Consider the following 24,451-nt stretch of genomic DNA (forward strand, 5'->3'; position numbering starts at 1 on the left):
GAGGAGCACAGGGCTCATAATACCAGCATGGGCCAGGGAGCTGTCCTACACAACTAGACTGAGAAACAACAGTTTGAACTGGAGGGGTGGGGAAGAAAGGGAGAGGGGAAAAAAATCTACATTGAGCAATTCCTAAGGCCTTCCCAAGGTCTGTTGGTTGGAGCAAAATTCACACTTGGCTCACAAAGGCCTAACAAAGTCTAGTTCATGACTATTATAATAGGTTTTAGGTAGTTTTTAAGAAAAATTCTGGTCTTCCTCCAGATGTTGACATTACACATGTAACCTTTAATTCTTTATTTGTCGAGGGGCTAAATAAAAATCTTTCCCTCATGATTAGGAGATCCAGGATGGGATAGGGAACTATGGCTACAATCCTCCAAACTATGGAATTGTCAAGACTTTTGACTTTCAGCCGTGGCAGAAGAGAGGCCTAAGCAAAACCAAAGAACTCCAACTTTTTGCCACTTCTGCAAGGAGCAAGAACACCGGAAAAAGGTTTGCTGTAAGTTTAAGCATACAAGACGCTCTCTGCCTTCTAACCAGTCTTTTTCATGGTTTCCTAATTCCCAATGACGGGGCTCTGAGGAACTACAGGGGCTTTTCCCAATCCTTCCACTTAATCATCTTGGAGAAATTTTTCTTCAAATTGGGGAGGAAACAATTTCTGTTCTAATTGACACCAGTGCTACATTCTTGGTGCTCAACCCCACTGTTATAAGCCAGCCCCTGTCTCGGAGTAATAAAGATATTTTACATAGTGAGGATTTCAAATAAACCTCAACAGGATTATGTGTCTGAACCAATTCCCTTTAGTCTAGGTCCTTTAAGAGATAAACATTGTTTTCTCCTTAGTTCTTCTGCCCCTACCCACTTATTAGGCAGAGACCGCTTAGAGAAGTATCATGCTAGAATATCCTTTTCTAGAAAAGAAGAAATAATGTAAGAGTTTGATAGTAACTGTCAGAATCACCAATCAGGTGAATTACATGACTTTTCAGCATCTTTTATTTGTGCTGTCTCTGATGGTACAGTGACTGAATCTGAGAGTACTGATCAATGGTCCCTATTGGACTCACTACCATCTTCTTAATGGGCAAAATCTCCAACTGATACTGGCAGAATTCACGGTGCACCTCCTATCAAAGTTCAAATTGATCCATCAAAGCCTCTGCCCAGAATTACTCAATATCCTGTCAGTAAGGAGGACTTGAAGCCCATAACAGAAGATGACATAACTCAGGGTCTTAGAATTCCTTGCACTAATCCTTGTAACATTCCTATTCTACCTGTGAGAAAGCTAAAGGGACAAGGGTGGAGGTTTGTCCAGGACCTCCGAGCAATAAACCACATTGTTATCCCTCAACACCATCGTTCCTGACCCTCATACACTGCTGGCATCCATTCCAACTGGAAGTAAATTCTTTACAGTAATTGATTTATGCCTTGCATTCTTTAGCATCCCAGTTAATGAAGCTAGCCAATACCTTTTTGCTTTCACTCGGGAAGGAAAGCAATTTACCCATATGGTGATATCTCAGGATTTCACTGACAGCCCTTCTCATTTCTCCCAGATTCTGAAGGCTGATTTGGATGATGTAGTTTTCCCTAAAGGTTTTACCTTGTTACAATATGTGGATGATTTACTTCTTTGTTTTTCTTCTAAGGTTTCCTCACAGGATGATAGTGTCCACCTGTTGACACTTTTGGCTTTAAAGGGACATAAAGTCTCTAAAGAAAAATTACAATCTGCTCAAACTCAGATTCAATATTTAGGACATCTGATATCAGAACAAGGCTTACACCTGGATCCAGACAGTCTCCATGGCATCATAAGTTTCCCAAGGCCCAAGACTAAGAACCAATTGCGAGGTTTTCTTGGGCTAGTTGGCTGTTGCCAGAATTGGATCCCGAATCTCTCTTTTATGGCACAACTCCTATATGTCCTTTTTCTTCTTATTATTATTATTCTTTTTTTATTGGGGAAAAGTGTGTATTTCCAGGACCCATTAGATTCAAGTCAAGTCGTTGTTTTCAATCTGGTTGTGGAGGGCGCAGCTACATTTACATTTTACATTTGTATTTTGTAAATGTATTGTTGAATTTGGTTTGCTAACATTTTGTGGAGTTTTTGCATCTATGTTTGTCGGGTCTTTTTTTTTCATTTCACGTCCTTGTTTTGGTATTGGATAGTGCTGGCCTTGTAACATGAGTTTGGAAGAGATCCCTTCTCATCTGTTTTTTGGAAGAGTTTAAGAAGATTCCTATTAATTCTTTTTTGATTGGTAAAATTCACCAGTGAAGCCATCTGGACCTTGACTTTTGTTTTTGGGGAGGTTTTTAATTCTGATTCAGTCTCCTTTCTAGTACTTTGTCTGTTCAGATCTTCTAATTATTCATGATTCAGTCGTGGTATATTGTATGTTTCTAAGAATGTATTCATTTGTAGTCAGTTGTCCAAGTTATTTACATACAATTGTTCATGGTAGTCTTATGATCCTTTGTATTTCTGTGTTATCAGTTTTTCCTCTCCTCTCTCACTTCTGATTTTATTAATTTCAGTCCTCTTTTTTTGTCAATTTTCTTTATCTTTTCAAAGAAACAGCTCTTAGTTTTATTGATTTTTTTTCTATTGACTCTTTAGTCTCTATTTCATTTATTTCTGCTCTGCTCTTTTCTATTTTCTTCCTTCTACAGACTTTGGGTTTTTTTAAAAAAAATAATTCTGTGAGGTGCACAGTTATATACATAAGCCCACATTACAAATATCTGAGTACCATTAGCTATAAGTATATTAAATATTTCATACATACTTTTGCGAAAGTAAGAAAAACACCATAGCTTTAAGATTTTTTTTAAGTGGTAACTAAACATTTATTTGGTTTCTCTGAGTCCAGATGATCACAATTTTAATGTAATGTGCTTTAGAATCTGTAGTACAAAGTGTAATTCATGGACTATGGAATTCTTGAATTCAGAGGAGACTTAGATAGTTAGTAGCCAACTCTCTTATGTGTATATTTAAACAAGATGGTTAAAAATGAGAAAACTAAAGTCTGGAGATACATATAAATACTAGAATATGCATTGTCTAGGGCCTCAGCCATGAGATACCACTTAGATGATTTAATCAGAAATTGTCTTTAGAGGCAACAATTAAATGACAATGTGTGTTGAGTCCATTCTTGTCCATCTATGCCTGGATTTTGGAGTTGTTCCACTAATGGGACTAACTAGTCTGTGTAACTATACTTAATGCTTTAAAGGCAGCATAATATCATTCTTCACAACAGAAGAAAAAAATTATATTCAGAGTTACCATGTGGTCCGGCAATACTACTTCTGGGTATATATCCCAAAGACTTGAATCCAGGGACTGAAAGAGATGTTTCTACATTTGTGTTCATAGCATTATTCATGAGAGCCAAAATGTGGAAGCAAAATAGTGAAATTCATAGAAAGAGAAAGTGGGATGGTGTTTGCCAGGGCCTGGGAGCAAAGGGGAATGGGAAGAGATTATTTAGCATGTATAGAAATGCAGCTTTCAAAGATGAAAACTATTCTGACATTGGTTTCTCAATGTCAATGTAGTTCTCACTCTGAACTGTAAACTTAAGGTGTAAGTGTTATAGTATGTGTATGTTACCACAATTAAGAGTGAAAATGTTAAAGCAAGAGAGTGAAACACAATCAAAGAATGAAAGAAGATTTTGCAAATCATATCTGATAAAGGATTTGTATCAAAAACATATAAAGAACTCTTACAACTCAATAATAAAAAAGTCAAATAACCCAATTTTAAAATGTCAAAGGATGTGAATAGACATTTATTTCCAAGGAAGATGTATGAATGGGCAAGAGCACATGTAAAGATGCTAGAAATCACTAGTCATCAAATAAATCCAAATCTCAACCCAAGGATATCATGTCACAACCACTGGGATGGGTGGAATCAAAAAGTGACATAAGGGTAGCGGGTGGCTCAGTTGGTCAGAGCGTGAACTCTTAACAACAAGGTTGAGGGTTCAATTCCCACATGGGATAGTGGGCTGCGCCCCCTGCAACTAAGATTGAAAACAGTGACTGGACTTGGAGCTGAGCTGCGCCCTCCACAACGAGATTGAAGGACAACGACTTGGAGCTGATGGGCCCTGGAAAAGCTCACTGTTCCCCAATATTCCGCAATAAAATTTTTTTTTTTAAAGTGAGATAATATTTAGTTGTGTGAAGGATATGGAGAAATCATCCACAGCTGGTGGTAATATAAAATGTGCTTCAGTCACAGGAAAACATTTTGGCAGTGTCTTAAAAATTAAATGTAGAATTACCATAGCACCCAGGAATTCACTCTTATGTATATACACAAAGAAATGAAAATATATGTCCAAACAAAATCTTCTACATGAAGGTTTATTGCAGCGTAACTCAGAATAGCCAAAAAGTGGAAACAAACCAAATGTCTACAACAGATGAATAAACACAATGTACTTTATCCATATAATGCAATATTATTTAGCTGTAAAAACAAATGAAGTATACATACACGCTACTACACCGATGTGCCTTGAAAACATTATGCTAAGTGCCTGAAGTCAACTACAAAGACAACCTATTATATGATTCCATTCATGTATAAATCCAGAACAGGGAAATCTATACACCCAGCAAGATTAGAAGTTGCCTAGGACTGTGGTTTGGAAGTGGAAAATGGAAAGATGGGGTAGTGATAGCTAAGGGTGCAGGGGTTTCTTTTTGAAATGACAAAAACGTTCAAAAGTTATGATAATTGCACATTATTTGTGAATACATTGAAAACCACTAAATTGTACATATTAAATGCATGGTGTGCTACGTGTATTGTATCTCAATAAAGCTATTAAAATAAATAGAGGTTTTGAACCAATATTAAGTATATAGAGTTCTCAGATACATCCCACATTTCCAAATCTTTTGTTTTTTTGTCACATTGGTGAAAATAGTTCACTTGCTTTAGGGATATCATAGCTGTTAACATTTCAAAATTTCTAAGGACACCTTCAAAAACTATCTAAAATAAATTTCCTTTTACGGTAAAATGTACACCTGAGCATTTTATTGAATGCATCTAACAGCTATGATTGGTCAGAGAAGTTCCTAGTCGGCCCTGCCACCAGAACCAGGTTCTTGGGAGTCATGGGACTCTTTAGTTCAAGTATGTTCAATCAATGTGTGGAGGTGGAGAAGGGATGGGTGGAAGGCTCAATGCTGTCAACCGTCAAATATCAAAATGGAGCTAAACTCTATTACACATAGTGAAGTTTTTTGGTTGTTTTTTTTTTTTTTAAGATTTTATTGGGGAGGGGGAACAGGATTCCACTAGGGGAACAGTGTGTACTTCCAGGACTTTTTTTCCAGGTCAAGTTGTTGTCCTTTCAATCTTAGTTGTGGAGGGTGCCATTCAGTTTCAAGTTGTTGTCCTTTCAGTCTCAGCTGTGGAGGGCGCAGCTCAGCTCCAGGTCCAGTTGCGTTGCTAGTTGCAGCGGGCACAGCCCACCATCCCTCGCAGGGATTTGAGGACTCCAACCGGCAGCCCTGTGGTCGAAAGCACACTGGGCCACGCGGGAACCCAACCGGCAGCCTTCGGAGTTGAGTTAGGAGCATGGAGCTCCAACGGCCTGAGCCACCGGGCCGGCCCCTGAAGTTAGTTTTAAATGGGTTTGCGTCAGAGTTCCATGAGTGGCCTCACAGCCTATCTATGCCAATCCCTGCCCTGGGCAGGACCACTGACCCTCTGGTCCCAGTCTGGCCTGGCTTGGGCGCCCCTCTTGCTCTGCACAAGGGCGTCGTTCCATCTGGAAACTGACCCTGGAATTTCCTGCGCACACCTGTGTCACCGCGTTCAGAAAGTGGAGCAGCAAGACGACAGTGTCCCTCTAGGACCACGAACAAGTTTTAAAAGCAAACGTCCTTGGAGGGGACAGGTCCCGCTCACCGGCGGAAGCTGGTTCCGTTAAGCCCTCCGACCTCCTATCCTGTTGTCACTCCGGAATAACAAAAGTGGATCCTTACAAACTGTCCAATCAGGGGCGCAGCAAGGTAGATGGGTGGTGCGACGTTCATCAAACCACGTGACCCTCCTGGCCGGCTAAAGTTGGTGTTTCACGAGCACTTTACAGGCCAGGTGACTGTGGCAGCATTAATCCCGCTGTGACCAGCACGGGCAAAGGGAGCCACAGGGACCACACCAGGGGACCCTAGAAGCCAGGAAATGGTGAGTGTGCGGGGCCGGATGTCCCAGGACCGGGACGAGGGCTGGTTAGAACTGGTTGGAAGAGGCTGTGATGGACCGGCCTCCCCGCTGTCAAGTCCTGTGTGTGCGAACCGAGTCTTTCCGGGACGCAGCTGGGACGTCGGTCCCCTCCGGCACGCAGCGTGGGGACTGGACCCGCAGCCTGGACTCCGGGCGTCCAGTCAACTACGCGCCGCGACTTCGGCCCCAGAACCTCTCTGGGCCGCTCTGTGGCCCCAGCTCCGCGTCTCCGCAGACTGCGCTGTGACCACGGGCAGGGTCATCCGGGGACATTGGTGACTCGCTCTCTGGGGGTTCGTGCGTGAGAGGAGCCCCAAGTTCCTCCTTTCTCCTCAGGGGATCCGTTTACTCCTGAGTTTTCGAAATGTTTGGAAAGCAGGGTCTCATATCCACGATCCAGTTCCCCCAGCCTAGCTCTTCCTAGGACTGGCAATAAATCCATAAATTTTCAGATTTCTGCCCACGTTCCCAAGTGCCACGATTGGGTCCAGGATTCATATAATTGTTTAAATTTTTTTTCTTGCCATGGAACTAGTATTACTTTCTGAAAGTAATAAGTACTTGTGGTTTTTCTTGAACTAGAAAATTGCCTTCCAGTTTTCTTATTTTACACATACACGCTAGGCTTGCGTGAATTGTTAGCTGGATTCCTCAAACACCGGGTTTTTGTCATTTAAAATATCCACGTGTTCCAAAGCTATTGGACTGGGAGAGAGGCGTGTGGTCCTGTGACTCAAGCAACCCCCCTTTCCCCGCCTCCTTTGAGCTGCAAAGGGAAGTACTTGAAGGCCCAGTGGTCGTTCCTGGGGAGCCTGCCCTGCAGGCGTCCTTCCTGTTCACACCCACCGTGGAGGGGCCTTTACACTGAGAGAAGCTGCAGCCCTGGAGAGATGGGGGTGCACATTGGGGGCTGGGGAGTGACGCCCTTTCTGAGGTTTTAGTTTTGGTTCTCCTGTTTCTAGAAACGGGTAGGAGTTTTGCATCCCCAACAGTAGGTGTACTCCGAGTGTAATTTGTGCACAGTAAGAAAGTGTGAATATCAGGAGTGTGTGTCCTGGGTCAAGGTTCATGAATTTGGGAGTTTGGGGCCGAACGGTTAACTGAATTCGGGTGAGAATGGAAGCCTGGGGGAGGGAGCGTGGAGTTCTCAAGAGTTCATTCCTAGGGCTACACAGGTGTCCCTCCCTCCTTCCCCAGGGACTGACCCACTCCAGGGGTTCTGTCTCATCCGGAAAAGTCCGGAATGTAGAAGCTTTTGAAAGCAGCTCTCCTTCTGTCCTGTGGGAAGCAGGCTGCTCCTCCGAGCTGATTCCGATACTTGTGTTTCCCCCTTGGGATGCTTTACTGACTGAATAATGCAGCCTTTGGCTCGGGTTTCCCTGAGCACTGTGTAATTTTATTCCATGTGAGAAATAACATTTTTAGTTTCTTGGACTTAAAAATGTAAGTTGATTGTGAGAGATGTCGGTTAGGCAAGTAAATAGCGGAACTAAACAGAATTTTTGTTCCTTTCAGGCAAGAGAACCTCAAGATGTGAGGTAATGTGTTTAAACTCTGAGGTCCATTTTTCATTTTTACAGTAGTGTTTGTATGTGAGTGTCCCTATACAACATTGAAATCTAAAAGGCTAAAGTAAATGAATTTCTGTTTTAACTGAAATCAAAGCTTATGTAACTCTTTGAAAATCCTACTGTGTGTAGGGAGCTAAACCCAAATGCCTATTGCATTATAATATGGTACTTATTCTTAAAATATCTCCATGTGAGATAGAGGGAAGGACAAACTAGGGTACAAGTTATTTTTTAGTTAGCAGGAGATTTGCAAATTTTCATTTTGTATGGTTTACACTTTTATTGTTTTCGTTTAAAGGAATTAAATCTTAGGATGGTTTCCTATGTACAAAAGTTAAACGAAGACTAGTAGATAGTAAATCATGGTGTGTATAAATTTCTATGTTTATTTTAAATATTAGATTGGTGCAAAAGTAATTGCAGTTTAAAAGGTTAAAAATAATTGCAAAAACCACAATTACTTTTGCACCAACCTAATAAATCTGTAAGATAGGAAATTCTAACTTAAGAAGTCACTGCCGGGGGTGGGGGGAAAAGAAGTCACTACCGACATATCTGGTCCCTCCGCTGTTACTCCAGCTACCCCCAAATACATTTTTTATTACTTACCAAACGTTCTGTTAGTGTTGCTTTATCTTAAAACAATGCCTGTTTTTCTTACCCATGTATGTTTTGTAATGAACACTCAGACTCCGCATTCTTTGATATTTGCTGTGGCTTAAGCCTCCTCCCCTCTCTTCCCTTGTGTCTCCACCTGGACAGGCTGGGGGCAGTCCAGGGCTCCCTCCTCTGGCACTGTCACATTCCACCACACAAAGCCCCTGCCTGTGAGCAGGACTCGCCCTGGCCCCGCCCCTCACAAGGATCCTTTGCTTGAACAACTTTAGTCAGCCTCTGAGCCTCCTCCCAGGCCTACCTGTGCACGTGCTTGTAAAACCCAGTTTTAGAAGTCAGGTGAACCAAAATCTCCATCCTCCTATTTCATCACCCTCCATATCTGATCAGGTTTCTCCTCCTGCACCATCTGGCGATGTCTGATCACCCAGGCCTGCCTGCAGTAAGAATCCTGTTAGGTGGTTTTAATGTAGGATCTCAGCTCCCACTCCCCACTCAAGAACGCAGGATATGGTGAGGCCAAAAAGGAACACAAAGGGAGCCATGGATAGGGGGTATACACCACTATATTCTCGCTGGCTGCTAGGTTGGAGATACAGGGAGCAAACATCCGCCAGTACCCCAACAAGGGGTCTTCCTGCACCCCAGTCTTGCAAGTAGCCAGGCAAGACACAAGGAGCAGGATCCACCTGATCCGCAATCCGCTGTCTGCTTCTCTGCCAACCGACCCCACTTGCTAATTACAATCTGTGCTTGCTAGCTTAGCCACAGGCAGTTTTATCAGTGGTTAATAGCTAACCGGTAAAAGCTGATGGCCATCTACTACCCGAGCTAGCACCTTTCCACGTGAGGCCGAGAGCCTGGAAACTGCTCTGTGGGATTCTGTCCCCACAGCAGGCTACTGGCTTCAGTCTGTATATGGGAACCATGCCTCTGCAGGTGACTGGAACACTTGGCACTGTGAGCAGCATGTCTCAACGTGACCACCTACCTGGGTCTGTCTTCTCTTGCTCTGACTTGCTCACCTGCTCTGCTGCCTGATGGCAGCCGCACTGTGGGCTGCTGGGTGCTGGGGAGCTGGTGCTGTGAGCTGTGCTGCCGCGTGGGACAGTGTTGATCCCACCCAACCCCAGTTCTATGAGCAGTTGACTAGAATAGGCGCTTTGAAGAATTTCCAGGCATTTGGGAGCAGGCATATGGGGTGTGACCCTCCTTAAAGAGGTCTGGGTCATTGTCTTGATGGGGATTTCTATGTGTGTTAGAGTGAAGCTGTGACAGAGGCTGAGATGGCTTGGATATACCCTGGGCTGGGGGTGGAAAAGAGACACTTCACTCTGCAAGAAGTGGCCCCATCTCATGGTGGGGTGGCAGCCAATAGTTGGTGGGCTAGTCTCACTCTTAATACCAGAGGGCTCTCCAGGACCCCTAAGTACCTCTGTAGCTGCTGCCTGGGCCTCTTCTGCAGCCCAGATCCTGACCCTCGGGGTCAAGGGTATAGCACAACCAAGGGATTAATTCAAACCTGACTTTAGCCATGGTCCTTAAACTCTATAAAAGGGATATATATATATATGTAGAAAGGGACCCCCTTTCCCCAAATATATCCCATGACCAACATAATAATAATAATAATAATAATAATAATAATAATAAACAAGGCAGGACAGAAGGGAGGAAACTCAAGAAAAAAATACTGAAAAAGTCAATTTCACCAATTAGAAATCCACAGTGTATTAAAAGAGTTTACACAAGAAAAAAGATGAAAGGTCACCACTTGGCTTTGAGGCCTCTTCAACAAAGATTCTGAATTAATTTTGCTATCTTCTGTAATGAACTAATTCAGAAACCTTCATACAAGTACTCAATACTGGGCCTCACATTGCAGTTATACCTGGGATCCTAAATGTAGTCATGGTACCCCAATAATTTCTTTTGGCTTTTTTAAAATTTATTTTTTATTAATTTCAGGTGTATAAAGCAATACACCCAATAAAGCAATGTAATAGTTAGACATTTAAACCCCTCGTAAAGTGATAACCCACACCCCAAGCTACTACCTACTACTACATCTTATATAGCCGTTACAATATCATTGACTATCTTCTCTATGTTGTACTCCACATCCCGTGACTGTATACCTATATATTTAGTTATAGTTGACATTCAATATTATTCTACTTCAGCTTGAGTTGTATAGCGCACTGGAAAGTCTATGAAGTGATTCCCCTGATAAGTCCAGTACCCATCTGGCATCTTACATAATCTTCACATCATTGTTGATTATATTCCCCATACTGTATTAAATATCAATTTGTATTTCTTAATGCCTTCACCTTTCTCACCCTGCCCCCAACCCCACTGGTACCCCAATAATCTTGAGTTACTCAATATCCTATAGAGGACAAACAGATATTCTGTTAGTGGGAATATAAAATGGTATAGCCTGTATAGAAAACAATGTCAGGTCCTCCCAAATTAATTTAAAAGGATGAATTTTTTTCCTTCAAGAACTTTGTGTAGTGACACATAATGTTCTAAATTTTTAATGTTTTGAGGAACCTCCATAGGGTTTTTCTAGTGGCTGCACCAATTTACATTCCTACCAACAGTTAAGGGTTCCCTTTTCTCTCCAACACATTTCTTTTTTGATAATAGCCATTATCACAGGTGTGAGGTGTATCTCATTGTGGTTTTGGTTTGCATTTGTCTGATGATTAAAGATGTTGAACATCTTTTCATGTACCTGTTGCCATCTCTGTGTCTTCTTCGGGAAAATGTTTATTCAGATGTTCTGTTTATTTTTTAATCAGATTGTTTGTTTTTGGCTATTAAACTGTATGAGTTTTTTTGTAGATTTTTGGATATTAACTTTTATTCATATATATGATTTGCAAGTATTTTCTTTCATTCAGTAGGTTGCTTTTTGATTTTATTAATAAAAGGTTTTCCTTGTGCAGAAGCTATTTAATTTGAAGTAGTCTACTTGTTTATTTTTGCTTTTGTTGCCTTTGTTTTTAGTATCAGATACAGAAAATCATCACCAAGACCCATATCAAGGAGCTTATGGCCCATGACTTCTAAAAGTTTTATGGTTGCGGAGATCACGTTCAAGTCTTTAATGCATTTGAGTTAATTTTTGTGTATGGGGTAAGCTAGTGGTTCAGTTTCATTCTTTTGCATGTGTCTGTCCAGATTTCCCAACATTTATTTGAAGAGATTGTTTTTTGGCATTGTATATTCTTGGCTCCTTTGTTGTGAATTAATTGACCATATATGTGTGGGATTATTTGTGGACTCACTATTTAATTACATTGATCTACGAGTATGTGTCTTTTATGTGTTTTTCCGCCAATACCATATTTTCTAAATTACTATAGCTTTGTAATAGAGTTTGAAATAGCGTATGGTGCTACCCTCTTTGTTTTTTTTATTTTCTTAAGGTTTTTTTGTTTGTTTGTTTTTGTTTTCCCCTCTATTTGGGGTCTTTTGTGGTTCCATTTAAATTTTAGGGTTGGTTGTTCCATTTCTGTTGAATCTGTAAATAGCTTTGGTTTTATGTATGTTTTAACACTATTAATTCTTCCAATCCATGAATGCGGACTATTTTTCCAGTTAGTTGTCTCTCTACATTTGTTTAATTAATGTATTGTAGCTTTCAGCATACATTCAGTATACATTCAGTATCCAGGTCTTTTAACCTCTTTGGTTTGATTTATTCCTCAATATTTTATTTTTTTGGTGAAATTGTAAATAGGATTGTTTTCATAATTTCTCTTTCTCATAGTCCATTATTACTACATAGAAATGCAACAGATAGTTGTGTATTTTGTACTCTGCAACTTTCCTTAATTAGTTTATTATTTCTATCAGATTTTTGCTGGAGTTTTAAACATTTTGTATATATAATAACATGTCATCTGCAAATAGTGACAGCTTCCTCTCCATTTTGGATGTCTTTTTCTTTTCTTGCCTAATTACTCTAACTAGGGCTTAAAATACTATGGTTAATAAAAGTCGCCAAAGTGGGGATCTTGTTCCTGATCTTAGAAAAACTTTCAGTTTTTTATCATTGAGTATGTTATCTGGGGCCTTATTCTTTTCATTGTTGATTAGGATATTACTGTGGGCTTATCATATATATGGTCTTTATTACTTTGAGGTACATTCCTCCATACCGATTTTTTTGAGAGTTTTTTACAAAAATGGATGTTGAATTTTGTCATATTTTTTTTCCTGCTTTTCTTGAGATGATTTTTATTATTCATTTTGTTAATGTGGTGTATCATGGCTGATTGGTGAATGTTGGACCATCCTTGCATCCTTGAAATAAATCCCATTGATAATGGTGTTGTCATGCGGGGGATCCTGCCGACTACGCCAAATGCGGGGTGTCAGGCGGGGTCTCAGCTCCCGCTCCGCACATAAGAACGCAGGACATGGTGAGGCCAGAAAGGAACACCCACGGAGCCATAGGTAGGGGAGTCACACCACTATACTCTCTCTGGCGGCTGGGTTGGAGAAACAGGAAACAGGAGCCACACAATTCTCAACCCTCACTGCGTCGCTTGCAAGCTCAGCCACCATCTTCTTGCTAGCTCCCCTTTTTCTGCTAGCCTAGCTACGGCAGTTATATTAGTGCCCAATGGCTCACTGGTTACAGCTGACGGCCAACTAGCCAGAGCTGATGGCCATTTGATCACAGTCGATGGCCATTTACTACCTGAGCCAGCACCTTTCTATGTGAGGCCGAGAGCCTGGAAACTGCTTTTTGGGGCTCTGTCCCCACAGGTGTATAATTTTGTAAATGGATTGTTGAATTTGGTTTAACATTTTGTGGAGTTTTTGCATCTATGTTCATCAGGGGTACTTTTTTTTTTCATTTCACATCCTTGTCTTGTTTTGGTATTGGATAGTGCTGGCTTTGTAACATGAGTTTGGAAGAGGTCCCTTCTCATCTGTTTTTTGGAAGAGTTTGAGAAGTTTCGTATTAATTCTTTTATTTTTTTAATTAAAATTTATTGGGGTGACAATTGTTAGTAAAGTTACATACATTTCAGTTATACAATTCTGTATTACATCATCTGTAAATCACATTGTGTGTTCACCACCCAGAGTCAGTTCTCCTTCCATCACCATATATTTGATCCCCTTTACCCTCATCTCCCACCCCCCACCCCCCTTACCCTTTGGTAACTACTAAACTATTGTCTGTGTCCATGAGTTTTTATTTCTCATTTGTTTGTCTTGTTCTTTTGTTGTTTTTGATTTATATACCACATATCAGTGAAATCATATGGTTCTCTACTTTTTCTGTCTGTCTTATTTCGCTTAGCATTACACTCTCAAGATCCACAAATGGCAAATAGACATGAAAAAATGCTCAACATCACTAATCATCAGAGAAATGCAAATCAAAACCACAATGAGCTATCACCTCATCCCAGTTAGAATGGCTATCATCAACAAGACAAATAGTAACAAGTGTTGGAGAGGCCGTGGAGAAATAGGAACCCTCATACACTGTTGGTGGGAATGCAGATTGGTGCAGCCGCTGTGGAAAGCAGTGTGGAAGTTCCTCAGAAAATTACCAAATAGAATTACCATATGACCCAGTAATCCCTCTCCTGGGTATCTACCCAAAAAACCTGAAAATATTTATCCATAAAGACAAGTGTGCTCCAATGTTCATTGCAGCTTTATTTATGGTATTAATTCTTTTTTGAATGTTTGGTAAAATTCACCAGTGAAGCCACCTCACCTTGACTTTTGTTTTTGGAGAGGTTTTTAATTCTGATTCAGTCTCCTTTCTAGTACTTAGTCTGTTCAGATCTTCTAATTATTCATGATACAGTCTTGATATATTGTATGTTTCTAGGAATTTATTCATTTGTAGTCAGTTGTCCAAGTTGGTTACATATAATTGTTCATGGTAGTCTCTTATGATCCTTTGTATTTCTGTGGTATGTTTTTACTTCTCCCCACTCACTTCTGATTTTATTAATTTCAGTCCTCTTTTTTTGGTGAGTCTGTCCAAAGATTTGTAAATTTTACCTATCTTTTCAAATAAGCAGCTCTTAGTTTTATTGATTTTTTTTTTTCCTATTGACTGTTTAGTCTCTATTTCATTTATTTCTGCTCTGCTCTTTGCTATTTTCCTCCTTCTACAGACTTTGGGTTTTAAAAAAAACAATCCTGTGAGGTGTACAGTTATATATATGCCCACATTACAAATATCTGAGTACCATTAGCTATAAGTATACTAAATATTTCATACATACTTTTGCCAAAGTAAGAAAAACGCCATAGTTTTAAGATTTTTTTTAAAAGTGTTAACTAAATATTTATTTATTTGGTTTCTGAGTACAGATGATCACAATTTTAATGTAATGTGCATTAGAATCTGTAGTACAAAGTGTAATTCATGGATTATAGAATTCTTGAATTCAGAGGAGACTTGTCTAGTTAGCAACCAACTCTCTTATGTGCATATTTAAACAAGATGGCTAAAAATGAGAAAACTAAAGTATAGATATACATATAAATACTAGAATATGCATTGTCTAGGGCCTCAGCCATGAGATATAACTTAGATGATTTAATCAGAAATTGGCTTAAGGTCTTTAATGGAAAGGTGCTCACTCAGGTAGTAAATGGCCATCAACTGTGATTGGATGGCCATCAGCTGTGGCTAGTTGGCTGTCAGCTGTAACCAGTGAGCCATTGGGCACTAATGTAACTGCTGTGGCTACGCTAGCAGCAAATGGGGGCTGGAAAGAAGACGGTGGCTGAGCTAGCAAGGAGTCGGTCAGTTGGCAGAAAAGCGGACAGCAGGTCGCATGTGGTGTGAATCCAGCCTCCAGTGAGACTATAGTGGTATGACTCCCCTACCTATGGCTCCGTGGGTGTTCCTTTTTGGCCTCACCATGTCCTGCGTTCTTATGTGGGGAGCGGGAGCTGAGGCCCTGCAGGCCGCCCTGCAGGACACTCAGAATAGCTAAAAAGTGAAAACAAACCAAATGTTTACAACAGATGAATAAACACAATGTACTTTATCCATACAATGCAATATTATTTGGCTATAAAAACAAATGAAGTATACATACATACCACTACATGGATGTTCCTTGAAAAAATTGTGCGAAGTGCCTGAAGTCACCTACAAAGACAACCTATTATATGATTCCATTCATGTATAAATCCAGAACAGGGAAATCTATAGATAGACACAGCAAGATTAGAGGTTGCCTAGTACTGTGGTTTGGAAGTGGAATATGGAAAGATTTTCCATTTTCCATAGTGATAGCTGAAGGGTACAGGGGTTTCTTCTGAGACAATGAAAATGTTCAGAAATTGTGGTGATGACTGCACATTCGTGTGAATATACTGAAAACCAATGAATTGTACCCATTAAAGGAATTCATTGTATGGTGTGTGTATTGTATCTTAATAAAGCTATTCAAATTTTTAAAATGCACTAGGAGTTTTGAACCAATGTGGTAGTTTATTGAGTTTTCAGTTACATTCAACATTTTCAAAATCTTACTGGGTTTTTTTCCTTATTTTGGTGAAAATAGGAATTCAATTGCTTTAGGGGTGTCATAACCATCTACATTTCAAAATCTCTAAGGGTACAGTCAAAAACTAAAATAAATTTCCTTCTAGTGTAAAATGTCCACCCGTGAGTTTTAGTGAACACATCTCACAGCTTACTGATGGTCAAAGAGTCCCTGCGCCCAGGTGGCGTTGTGGGGTTCAAATTTCTCTGTAGAACCTGGTACTTAGGTCACGGGACTCTTAGCTAAAGTACCACATGTGTGGAGGTGGAGAAGGGATGGGTGGAAGGCTCAACGCTGTCAACGAGGATTAACATGGAGCCAAACTTTTGTTACACATGGTGAGGTCAGTTTTAAATGGGTTTGTAAACAAGCGTCACAGTTCCATGAGTGGCCTCACAGCCTATGACAACCCCTGCCCCTGGCAGGACCCCTGACCCTCTGGTCCCAGTCTGGTCTGGACTGGCTGTCTCCTCTTGCTCTGCACAAGGGCATCCTTCCATCTGGAAACTGACCCTGGAATCCCCTTCGCACACCTGTGTCACTGCGTTCAGAGAGGAACAGGAAGTGTCTCTCTAGGTCCACGAACAAGTTTTGTTTAAAAGACAACGTCCTGTAGGGGATAGGTCCTGCCCACCGCCGAAAGCTGGTTCCGTTAAGCTATCTGCCCTCCTACCCTGTTGTCACTCAGAAATAACAGAGGCGGGTCCTTGCGAATTGTCCAATCGGTTGCAAGTGGATGTGGTAACACCCAGCAGACTTCGAGGAAGTTCCTAGCCACGCAGGAGTTCGCGTCTCACCTGCACTTTATGGCCCAGGTGTCTCTGCTGCAGTGTCAGTCCCTCTGTGACCAGCACCAGCCACAGGTTCTTCAGGAACGATGCCAATGCCGGGGGACCTTGCAAACCGGGAAATGGTGAGTGTGCAGGGCCAGGGTGGGGAGAAGGGAACCACTGGCTGATTGGAACCAGCAGAGGTTGGACCAAGCTTCCCCACGGTCAAGTCCCAAGTCTGTGGACCTGAGTCCACTCCCCTCCCCCACCTTGAACCTCTGTCCCCTGCAGCACACTGAGTGGGGCCTGGGCCAGCAGCTGGGACCCCAGGTGTCCTGTCTGGTGACTGCATGCTGCGACTTGGGCAACTCTGGGCAGCTCTGCACTCAGAGCTCCCCTCCCCAGATTGCAATTACCATCGGGAGGGCCGTCAGGAGACAATCGTGACTTGGTTTCTGGGGTTTGTGCCTGTGAGGTGCTGTGGGATCCCCAGTTCTCTCTTTCTCCTCAGTGGGAACCCATTTTCTCCTGAGTTTTCTAAATGTTTAAGCCTGGCCTCAATTTTACAACCTTGCCCTCCTCTTCACCCAGCTCTTTCTAGAGTTTGTAATCCCTAAATTTTCAGATTTCTGCCAGTATCTGAAATACTACCTTCCGGTCTCTAATTCACAGCAGCATCAAGTATTTGTACCTCGTGGAACAAATGCAGTATTTAATTGTTATCATTTTCCCACCTTCAATAGATGCCTCATTTTAAAGATTTAATTTTTTGCCAGTGGTTCTTTTACATGAGAAGAAAGCCAAGAATAACCACTTGGAATACGTTGTATGAAATCCCCGTTCCGCTGCCCCAGGACCTTCCCTGGGCACAGACATCCTATGGGATGTCCTGTGGGTGGTGTGGTTCTTCTCTGAAACTTTCTTGGGTGTTATGTAGTGTCACACTGCTCCTCTGTAAAATTCCCCTGGGCCAAGAGAGGGAAGAAAGGGCCTGAGAACTCTAGCATTACATCAAGAGTTTATTAAGGGAACCTACATTGAGGCACTTCTTGGGTGTAGGCAAGAGCATGTGGATATCCTGTCATGCTCTACATGGCAGGCTTTAAATAATTATATAGAACAAAGGATTGGTGTACTGGTGCTTGACCCCCCGCAGGTTAGGGGAAACCACCTTAAATACTTGCCCTGGGGCAAGGCAATGATCTCTTCCAGGAACCCGCTCCCTGATGGGCATAGAGGAGGGGTCTATCAAACAGTGTCTGAGGGGATTTAGAGAAGCAGTCTCTTTTGGGGCCAGATTTAACTTGTGTTTCCAATAGCACTCATGTCTTGGTACAGTCTGCTCCACAACTTCCCTGTATTTGTCACCTTGCAAAGATTTAGTCACTTTTCTTAAGTACATTTTTCAAGAAATGTAAAATATATTTAATCAGCAAATTTTGAAAGGCCTCTCAGGCTTCAGTTCGCACAGTGAGGAAGCTCAGCTGGATTCAGTTTAAAGTTCTAACCAAAATGAAGTCCCCAATTCATGGCACCCTAAGAGAGGAGGTAGAATCCTGACTTTCAGAGACTTTCTCAATGTGCACAAATTATACTCTGAGCGCACCTGCGCTGGATGCAAAACTCCTACCTATGTCTAGAAACAGTCCTGGGAAATCACAACTAAACCTGAGAAAGGGTGTCACAAGCCTCCCTCTCGTGCATGTGCACCCCCAGCTCTCCAGGACTATAGCTTTTCTCAGTATAGAGGGCTAATACCAGAGGGCTCCACAGGTCCTTTACATATCTACTGCTGCTGCTCCTGCCTCTGCTGTAGCCCAGACCCTGACCCTTGGGGGTAAGGGGACAACCCCCAGGGTACCCCTGTGGCAGAGCCAAGGTATTGGTTCAAGCCAACTTAAGTATGAGGTCCTTAAACTCTATAAAGCTACCTGTTGTCATGGGGCTGGCTCCTAACCCTAATGACACTGATTAGAGGCCTTCTGGAGGAAAAAAATATATATAAATACCAAGATAGACAGGACACCCTGTTCATTGATGTATATTCAGTGACCAAAAACACAAAATAGAGAAGGACAAGAGGGAGAGGACAAAAGCAAAAATACTGAAACAAAGGACCAGAATTTGATCCAATTGAAAATCCAAAGTATACTCAAAGAATTACACAACACAAAAGATCAAGGGGCACTGTTTTGTTTGGGAACCTCTGTCAGATGTGTTCTGAATTAATTTTGCCATATGCTGTAATGCATAAAACTTTATGCAAGTATTCAGCACTAAGTCTCCAATTGCATTTATTCCGGGATCACACTAAATGTAAACAAGGTACCCCTGATAATGTTAGGGGGCTTACTAAATGTAAAATAGGGACAAATGTGTATGTCTCACCTTAACCATCAGACAACTCTTCTCTTGCCTGAATTACACTTGATCTTAGCACCCATTGTCCTGAAGTATCCCATAGTGAACAGGGAAGCTCTGAACCAATGATTCATACACTAAAATTAAGTCTTTCCCACTTCCAAATTGGCTTCACAAAAAGGGACCCTACAGACCTTACCCTCCCAGTTTAACTAAATAATATGGCTGAATTTAAATTAAATAAGGCCATGAAAGATTGAAAAACATTATCCTAAACTTATTTAGTTGAAGAGGTGATTATCCCCAATGCATTTTTTTTTTATAACCGCTGGATTGGTAGATTTGACCCTCTGCCTCACTGAGGAGATGAAAGTCTTAAAATGATATTTGTTTCCTTTGTATAGATAGCATTTCTGTCATTTCCCAACATGCTCTGAACCTGCCATTAGAGAAAAATAAGATGTAATGTGATCACTATAAAAATGTATAAATAATTTCCGCGTGTTCATGGTGCCGTTAAATTAATGAGGAAGTAAGTGTGGACACATAGTAAGTTTCTGATGATCAAATCATAGGATAAATGTTTCATGATGACAGAATATATAACTTTTCTACAAATGGAGCATAGGTGCCCAGTGCTGTCAGTTTTACAAATTTTACTGTACATGTTATTGGGATATCATAGAGCTCAGTGGCCTTTGAGGATGTGGCTGTGACCTTCACCCTGGAGGAGTGGGCCTTACTGGATCCTTCACAGAAGAAACTCTACAGAGATGTGATGTGGGAAACCTTCAGGAACCTGGCCTCAGTAGGTAAGGATGACAACTTACCTTCACCTTGTTAATTAGACGACAGGGGATTCTTGCTCATAAAAGTTGTTCTAAGATGCGTAGTGTGGGAAAGGAGGACATCGGTAAATAAGCTAAAATCTAATAATTTTTGTATAATTTTTATGACTTTGGAATCAATTTTCTGCGTCTGCATTTTAGGAAAGAAATGGGAAGATCATGATATTGAAGATCAGTACAACAATCATGGGAAAAAACGAAGGTGAGTCACACAGTACAAAGCACCATCTCACATAAGAAACTTGTTATGCTGTGAAATTTTAAAAAGAAACAACAGAAACAACCCTTTCTCAAATTTATGACTTCTCAGAGTTTTCACCAAATAACTTTCTGAAATATGACATACATGTTCAGTGTTTGAAAAGTAGTTCAAATGAAAAACATCATTAATAAACCTTGTATATGAATATCACTGTTTTGATAATAGCAATGCTGAAGTCCTCTTGCCGAGCATTCAGTATATTCAATTTCAAACCAGACAAGGCAGAAAACCTATTTCTTTGCTATAAAACATAAAAATATAGTTCAAATATTCTAATAAATATAAAATCATTAATAATGTGATTCATGTTCTTTTGTAGAAGTTTTATGGTAGAAAGAATCTGTGATGGGAAAGAGGGTAGTCAATATGGAGAAATCTTGACTCTTATTCCAAATCTAAATGTGAACAAGAAAACTCGTGGAGTAAAACCATGGGAATACAATGTGTGTGGAAATGTCTTAAGGCAGCATTCATCTCAGAATGGGAACATCAGATGTCACACTGGACACAAGCCTTCTGAGTATCAGAAATATGGAGACAAGCCATATGAATATGACATGTGTGAGAGAGACTTCAGTTACCATCAGTGTTTTGAAAAACATGAGAAAAAGTACAATGGAGAGAAACCTTATGAACATAAAGTATGTGGTAAAGCCTTCAATTCCAGTTATGTTCAAGTACATGAAGAAAATACTAGGGAACAACCTTATGAATGTAAGGAATGTGAAAAAACCTTTGGTGATCTCTCAAGCCTTCAAATACACATGGTCACTCACACTGGGGAAGGATCTTATAAATGTAAGTCATGTGAGAAAGCATTCATTTCTCACAGTTCATTTTGGATACATGAAAGGACTCACTCTGGAGAGAAACCTTATAAATGTAAGGAATGTGGTAAAGCTTATAGATACTGCAATTCCTTAAAAACCCATGAAAGAACTCACACTGGAGTGAAACCCTATGAATGTAAAACATGTAGAAAAGCATTCAGTTGTCTCAGTTATCTTCGAATACATAAAAGGACACACACAGGAGTGAAACCCTATGAATGTAAGCAATGTGGTAAAGGTTACAGAGATTACAGTTCCTTAAAAGCACATGAGAGAGGTCACACTGGAGAGAAACCCTATGAATGTGAAACATGTAGAAAAGTATTCAGTTGTCTCAGTTATCTTCGAAGACATGAAAGGATACACACAGGAGTGAAACCCTATGAATGTAAGCAATGTGGTAAAAGTTACAGAGATTACAGTTCCTTAAAAGCACATGAGAGAGGTCACACTGGAGTGAAACCCTATGAATGTGAAACATGTAGAAAAGCATTCAGTGGTCTCAGTTCTCTTCGAATACATGAAAGGACACACACAGGAGTGAAACCCTATGAATGTAAAACATGTAGAAAAGCATTCAGTTGTCTCAGTTATCTTCGAGTACATGAAAGGACACACACAGGAGTGAAACCCTATGAATGTAAGCAATGTGGTAAAGGTTACAGAGATTACAGTTCCTTAAACGCACATGAGAGAGGTCACACTGGAGAGAAGCCCTATGAATGTGAAACATGTAGAAAAGCATTCAGTTGTCCCAGTTATCTTCGAAGACATGAAAGGACACACAGGAGTGAACCCTATGAATGTAAACAATGTGGTAAAGCATACAGATCCTGTGGTTCCTTAAAAACACACAAAAGGACCCACACGGGAGAGGGACCCTATAAATGTAAGCGATGTAATAAAGCCTACAGTTATTACAGTTCCTTAAAAGAACACGAATGGACTCATGCAAGACTGAAACCCTATGAATGTAAGCAATGTGATAAAGCTTATAGAGATTACAATTCCTTAAAAACCCACGAAAGAACTCAACACTGGAGTGAAACCCTATGAATGTACAACACGTAGAAAAGCATTTGGCTGTCTCAGTTATCTTCAAAAAATGAAAGGATACACACATGAAGGAAAACATGAAACCCTATAAATGTAAGCAATGCGGTCGACCTTACAGTGATTACACCTCCTTAAAAACACAGAAGAACACACACGAGTGAAACCCTATGGATGTAAGCAGTGTGGTAAAGCTTACAGAGATTACAGTTCCTTAAAAACATAAGAGAGGTCACACTGGAGTGAAACCCAATGAGATACAGCTTTCCTTTCTCATCTACGTTTCCAAATACATGAAAGAAATCACACTGGAGAGAAATTAAGAAATGTAGAAAAGATTTCATTTGCCCACAAACTAACACAAGAGAACATGCACACTGGAGATACACCATATGAATGTGAAGAATGTGGGAAAGCCTTCAGTCATCCCAGTTCCTTCCAAAGGCATGAAAAGGAAAAGAATCACAGGATAAAACCTCTTTAATATACACAGTATTGGAAGGATTTCAGTTTGCACAAATCTTCATATGTGAAAAATCTCAGGTAAAACAGCTAAAACTGTATGTAACATGAGAAAACTTGATGGAAATTAATCCATGTATAACACTCTAGAAAAAGAGTTGTTGGGCTGGCCCAGTACCTCAGGCGGTTGGAGCGCCTGGAGCGCCCTGCTCCTATTGTGCTCCTATCGCGGAAGGCCTCCGATTCCATTCCCACATGGGCCAGTGAGCTGCGCCCTCTGCAGCTGAGATTGTGAACAACAGCTCTTCCTGGAGTTGGGCTGCTGTGAGCACCTGGAAGTTGGCTTGAGCTGCCATGTGCTGCCGTGTGCTGCCATGGGCTACTGTGTGCTGCCATGGGTGGCCAGTGACCGGCAGCTGGCGAGAGCTGTCGTGAGCTGCTGTGAGCGTCTGACCAACAGACTGGCTACCAACTGCCTCAGCCGGGTGGAGCGCAAGGCTCATAATACCAGCATGGGCCGGGGAGCTGTGTCCTACACAGTTAGACTGAGAAACAACAACTTGAACCAGAGTGGAGGGGAGACAGAAGAAGGGGGAAAAAAAGAGTTGTTATTAAAGTTGTAAATTACATTGTGTTTCTCAAGCTTATTAAGTGTATCACTTCAATACAGATTTCTTATTATGTTCAGAAATGAATATTGAGGTGAGGTGAGATACTTCTGGGAATCATCTTTCAACAGTAGCACAAGAGATTGTAGTGCTTCTTCCTTAAATGAGTTAATATTTTGTCTTTCCATTTTGAAGCTGTTAGATCACTGGGTGAGCTGAAGTGTATTTCTAATGTGCAATTAGGTTATGTTTTTTATAATGTTTTGGTTTTTGTTTTCTGTGTTAAGGGGCCATGGTAAAATGACAGTTTGGTAATTGTTGGGATTTTATTACTGGCTTGGTGAGAGTTTCTGGATATTCTTAGTCCATTAATTGTGTATATTCTACCTTTTCTTTTTTTTTACTGACAAATCTCCTTTTTGGGGGTGACAGGCATACGAGGTGTGATCAAAAAATAGGGTGAATGTTTAAATTTAAAAATTCGTTACAGTAAAAAACACATTGCCATTAATCCCCCTCAAAATACTCCCCCTTGTTTCGAACACACTTATCCCATTGTTCTCGCCACTTTCTGAAGCAGTTCTGGAAGTCCTCTTTTATGAGTGTCTTTAGTTGTGCTGTCATAGCTGCCTCGATGTCCTGAATCATTTTGGTTTTGGGGAAGAACCAGAAGTCTTGTGGTGCCAGATCCAGTGAATAAGGTGGATGAGGACATACCATAATGTTTTCATTTGACAGAAATTGCCATATACCAGAAGCGATGTGTGACATGGAACACTGTCATAATGGAGGGTGATTTATGGCACACTTTAAAACATACCTTCTCTCAACCATAGCTCACACCCAACTGACTGCACTGAACAAGTTGAAACTTGTCACATACTGTTACTAAGGTTCAGCACACTGCTTCCTGTATTGAAGATCCCTGCTTTCCCATTGGATGTCACTTGGCAGCAGCATTCACCGAATTTTGTGATCACAGCAGAAAGGTTCCATGTCACACATTGCTTCTGGTCTAGCAATTTCTGTCAAATAAAAACATTACAGTGTGTCCTCATCCACCACCTTATTCAGTGGATCTGGCATCGTGTGATTTCTGGCTCTTCCCCTAAGTCAAAATGACCAAGAAAGGTAAATGTTTTGAATCTATTCAGGACATTGAGGCAGCCATGACAACACAAGTAAAGATACTCACAAAAGAGTATTTCCAGAACTGCTTCAGAAAG

General features: G+C 41.0%; 1 protein-coding gene across 2 annotated transcripts; it reads left to right on the plus strand.

The window, feature by feature from the left end:
- Window positions 1-6,114: 6,114 nt before the first annotated feature.
- Window positions 6,115-23,780, plus strand: LOC117038335 (zinc finger protein 709-like). Of its 2 annotated transcripts, XM_033135242.1 has the most exons (5): window positions 6,126-6,250; window positions 16,720-16,944; window positions 19,848-19,974; window positions 20,152-20,212; window positions 20,592-23,780. In XM_033135242.1, the coding sequence occupies exons 2-5, from the start codon at window positions 16,909-16,911 to the stop codon at window positions 22,156-22,158; spliced, it is 1,791 nt and encodes a 596-aa protein (XP_032991133.1). In that variant the 5' UTR covers window positions 6,126-6,250; window positions 16,720-16,908; the 3' UTR covers window positions 22,159-23,780. The 2 variants fall into 2 exon arrangements, with proteins under 2 accessions (XP_032991134.1, XP_032991133.1); XM_033135243.1 differs by lacking the exon at window positions 16,720-16,944 and having other exon boundaries at window positions 6,115-6,250.
- The last annotated feature ends 671 nt before the right edge of the window (window positions 23,781-24,451 follow it).

This window comes from Rhinolophus ferrumequinum, chromosome 18, assembly GCF_004115265.2.
Source record: "Rhinolophus ferrumequinum isolate MPI-CBG mRhiFer1 chromosome 18, mRhiFer1_v1.p, whole genome shotgun sequence".
Lineage (NCBI taxonomy): Eukaryota > Metazoa > Chordata > Mammalia > Chiroptera > Rhinolophidae > Rhinolophus > Rhinolophus ferrumequinum.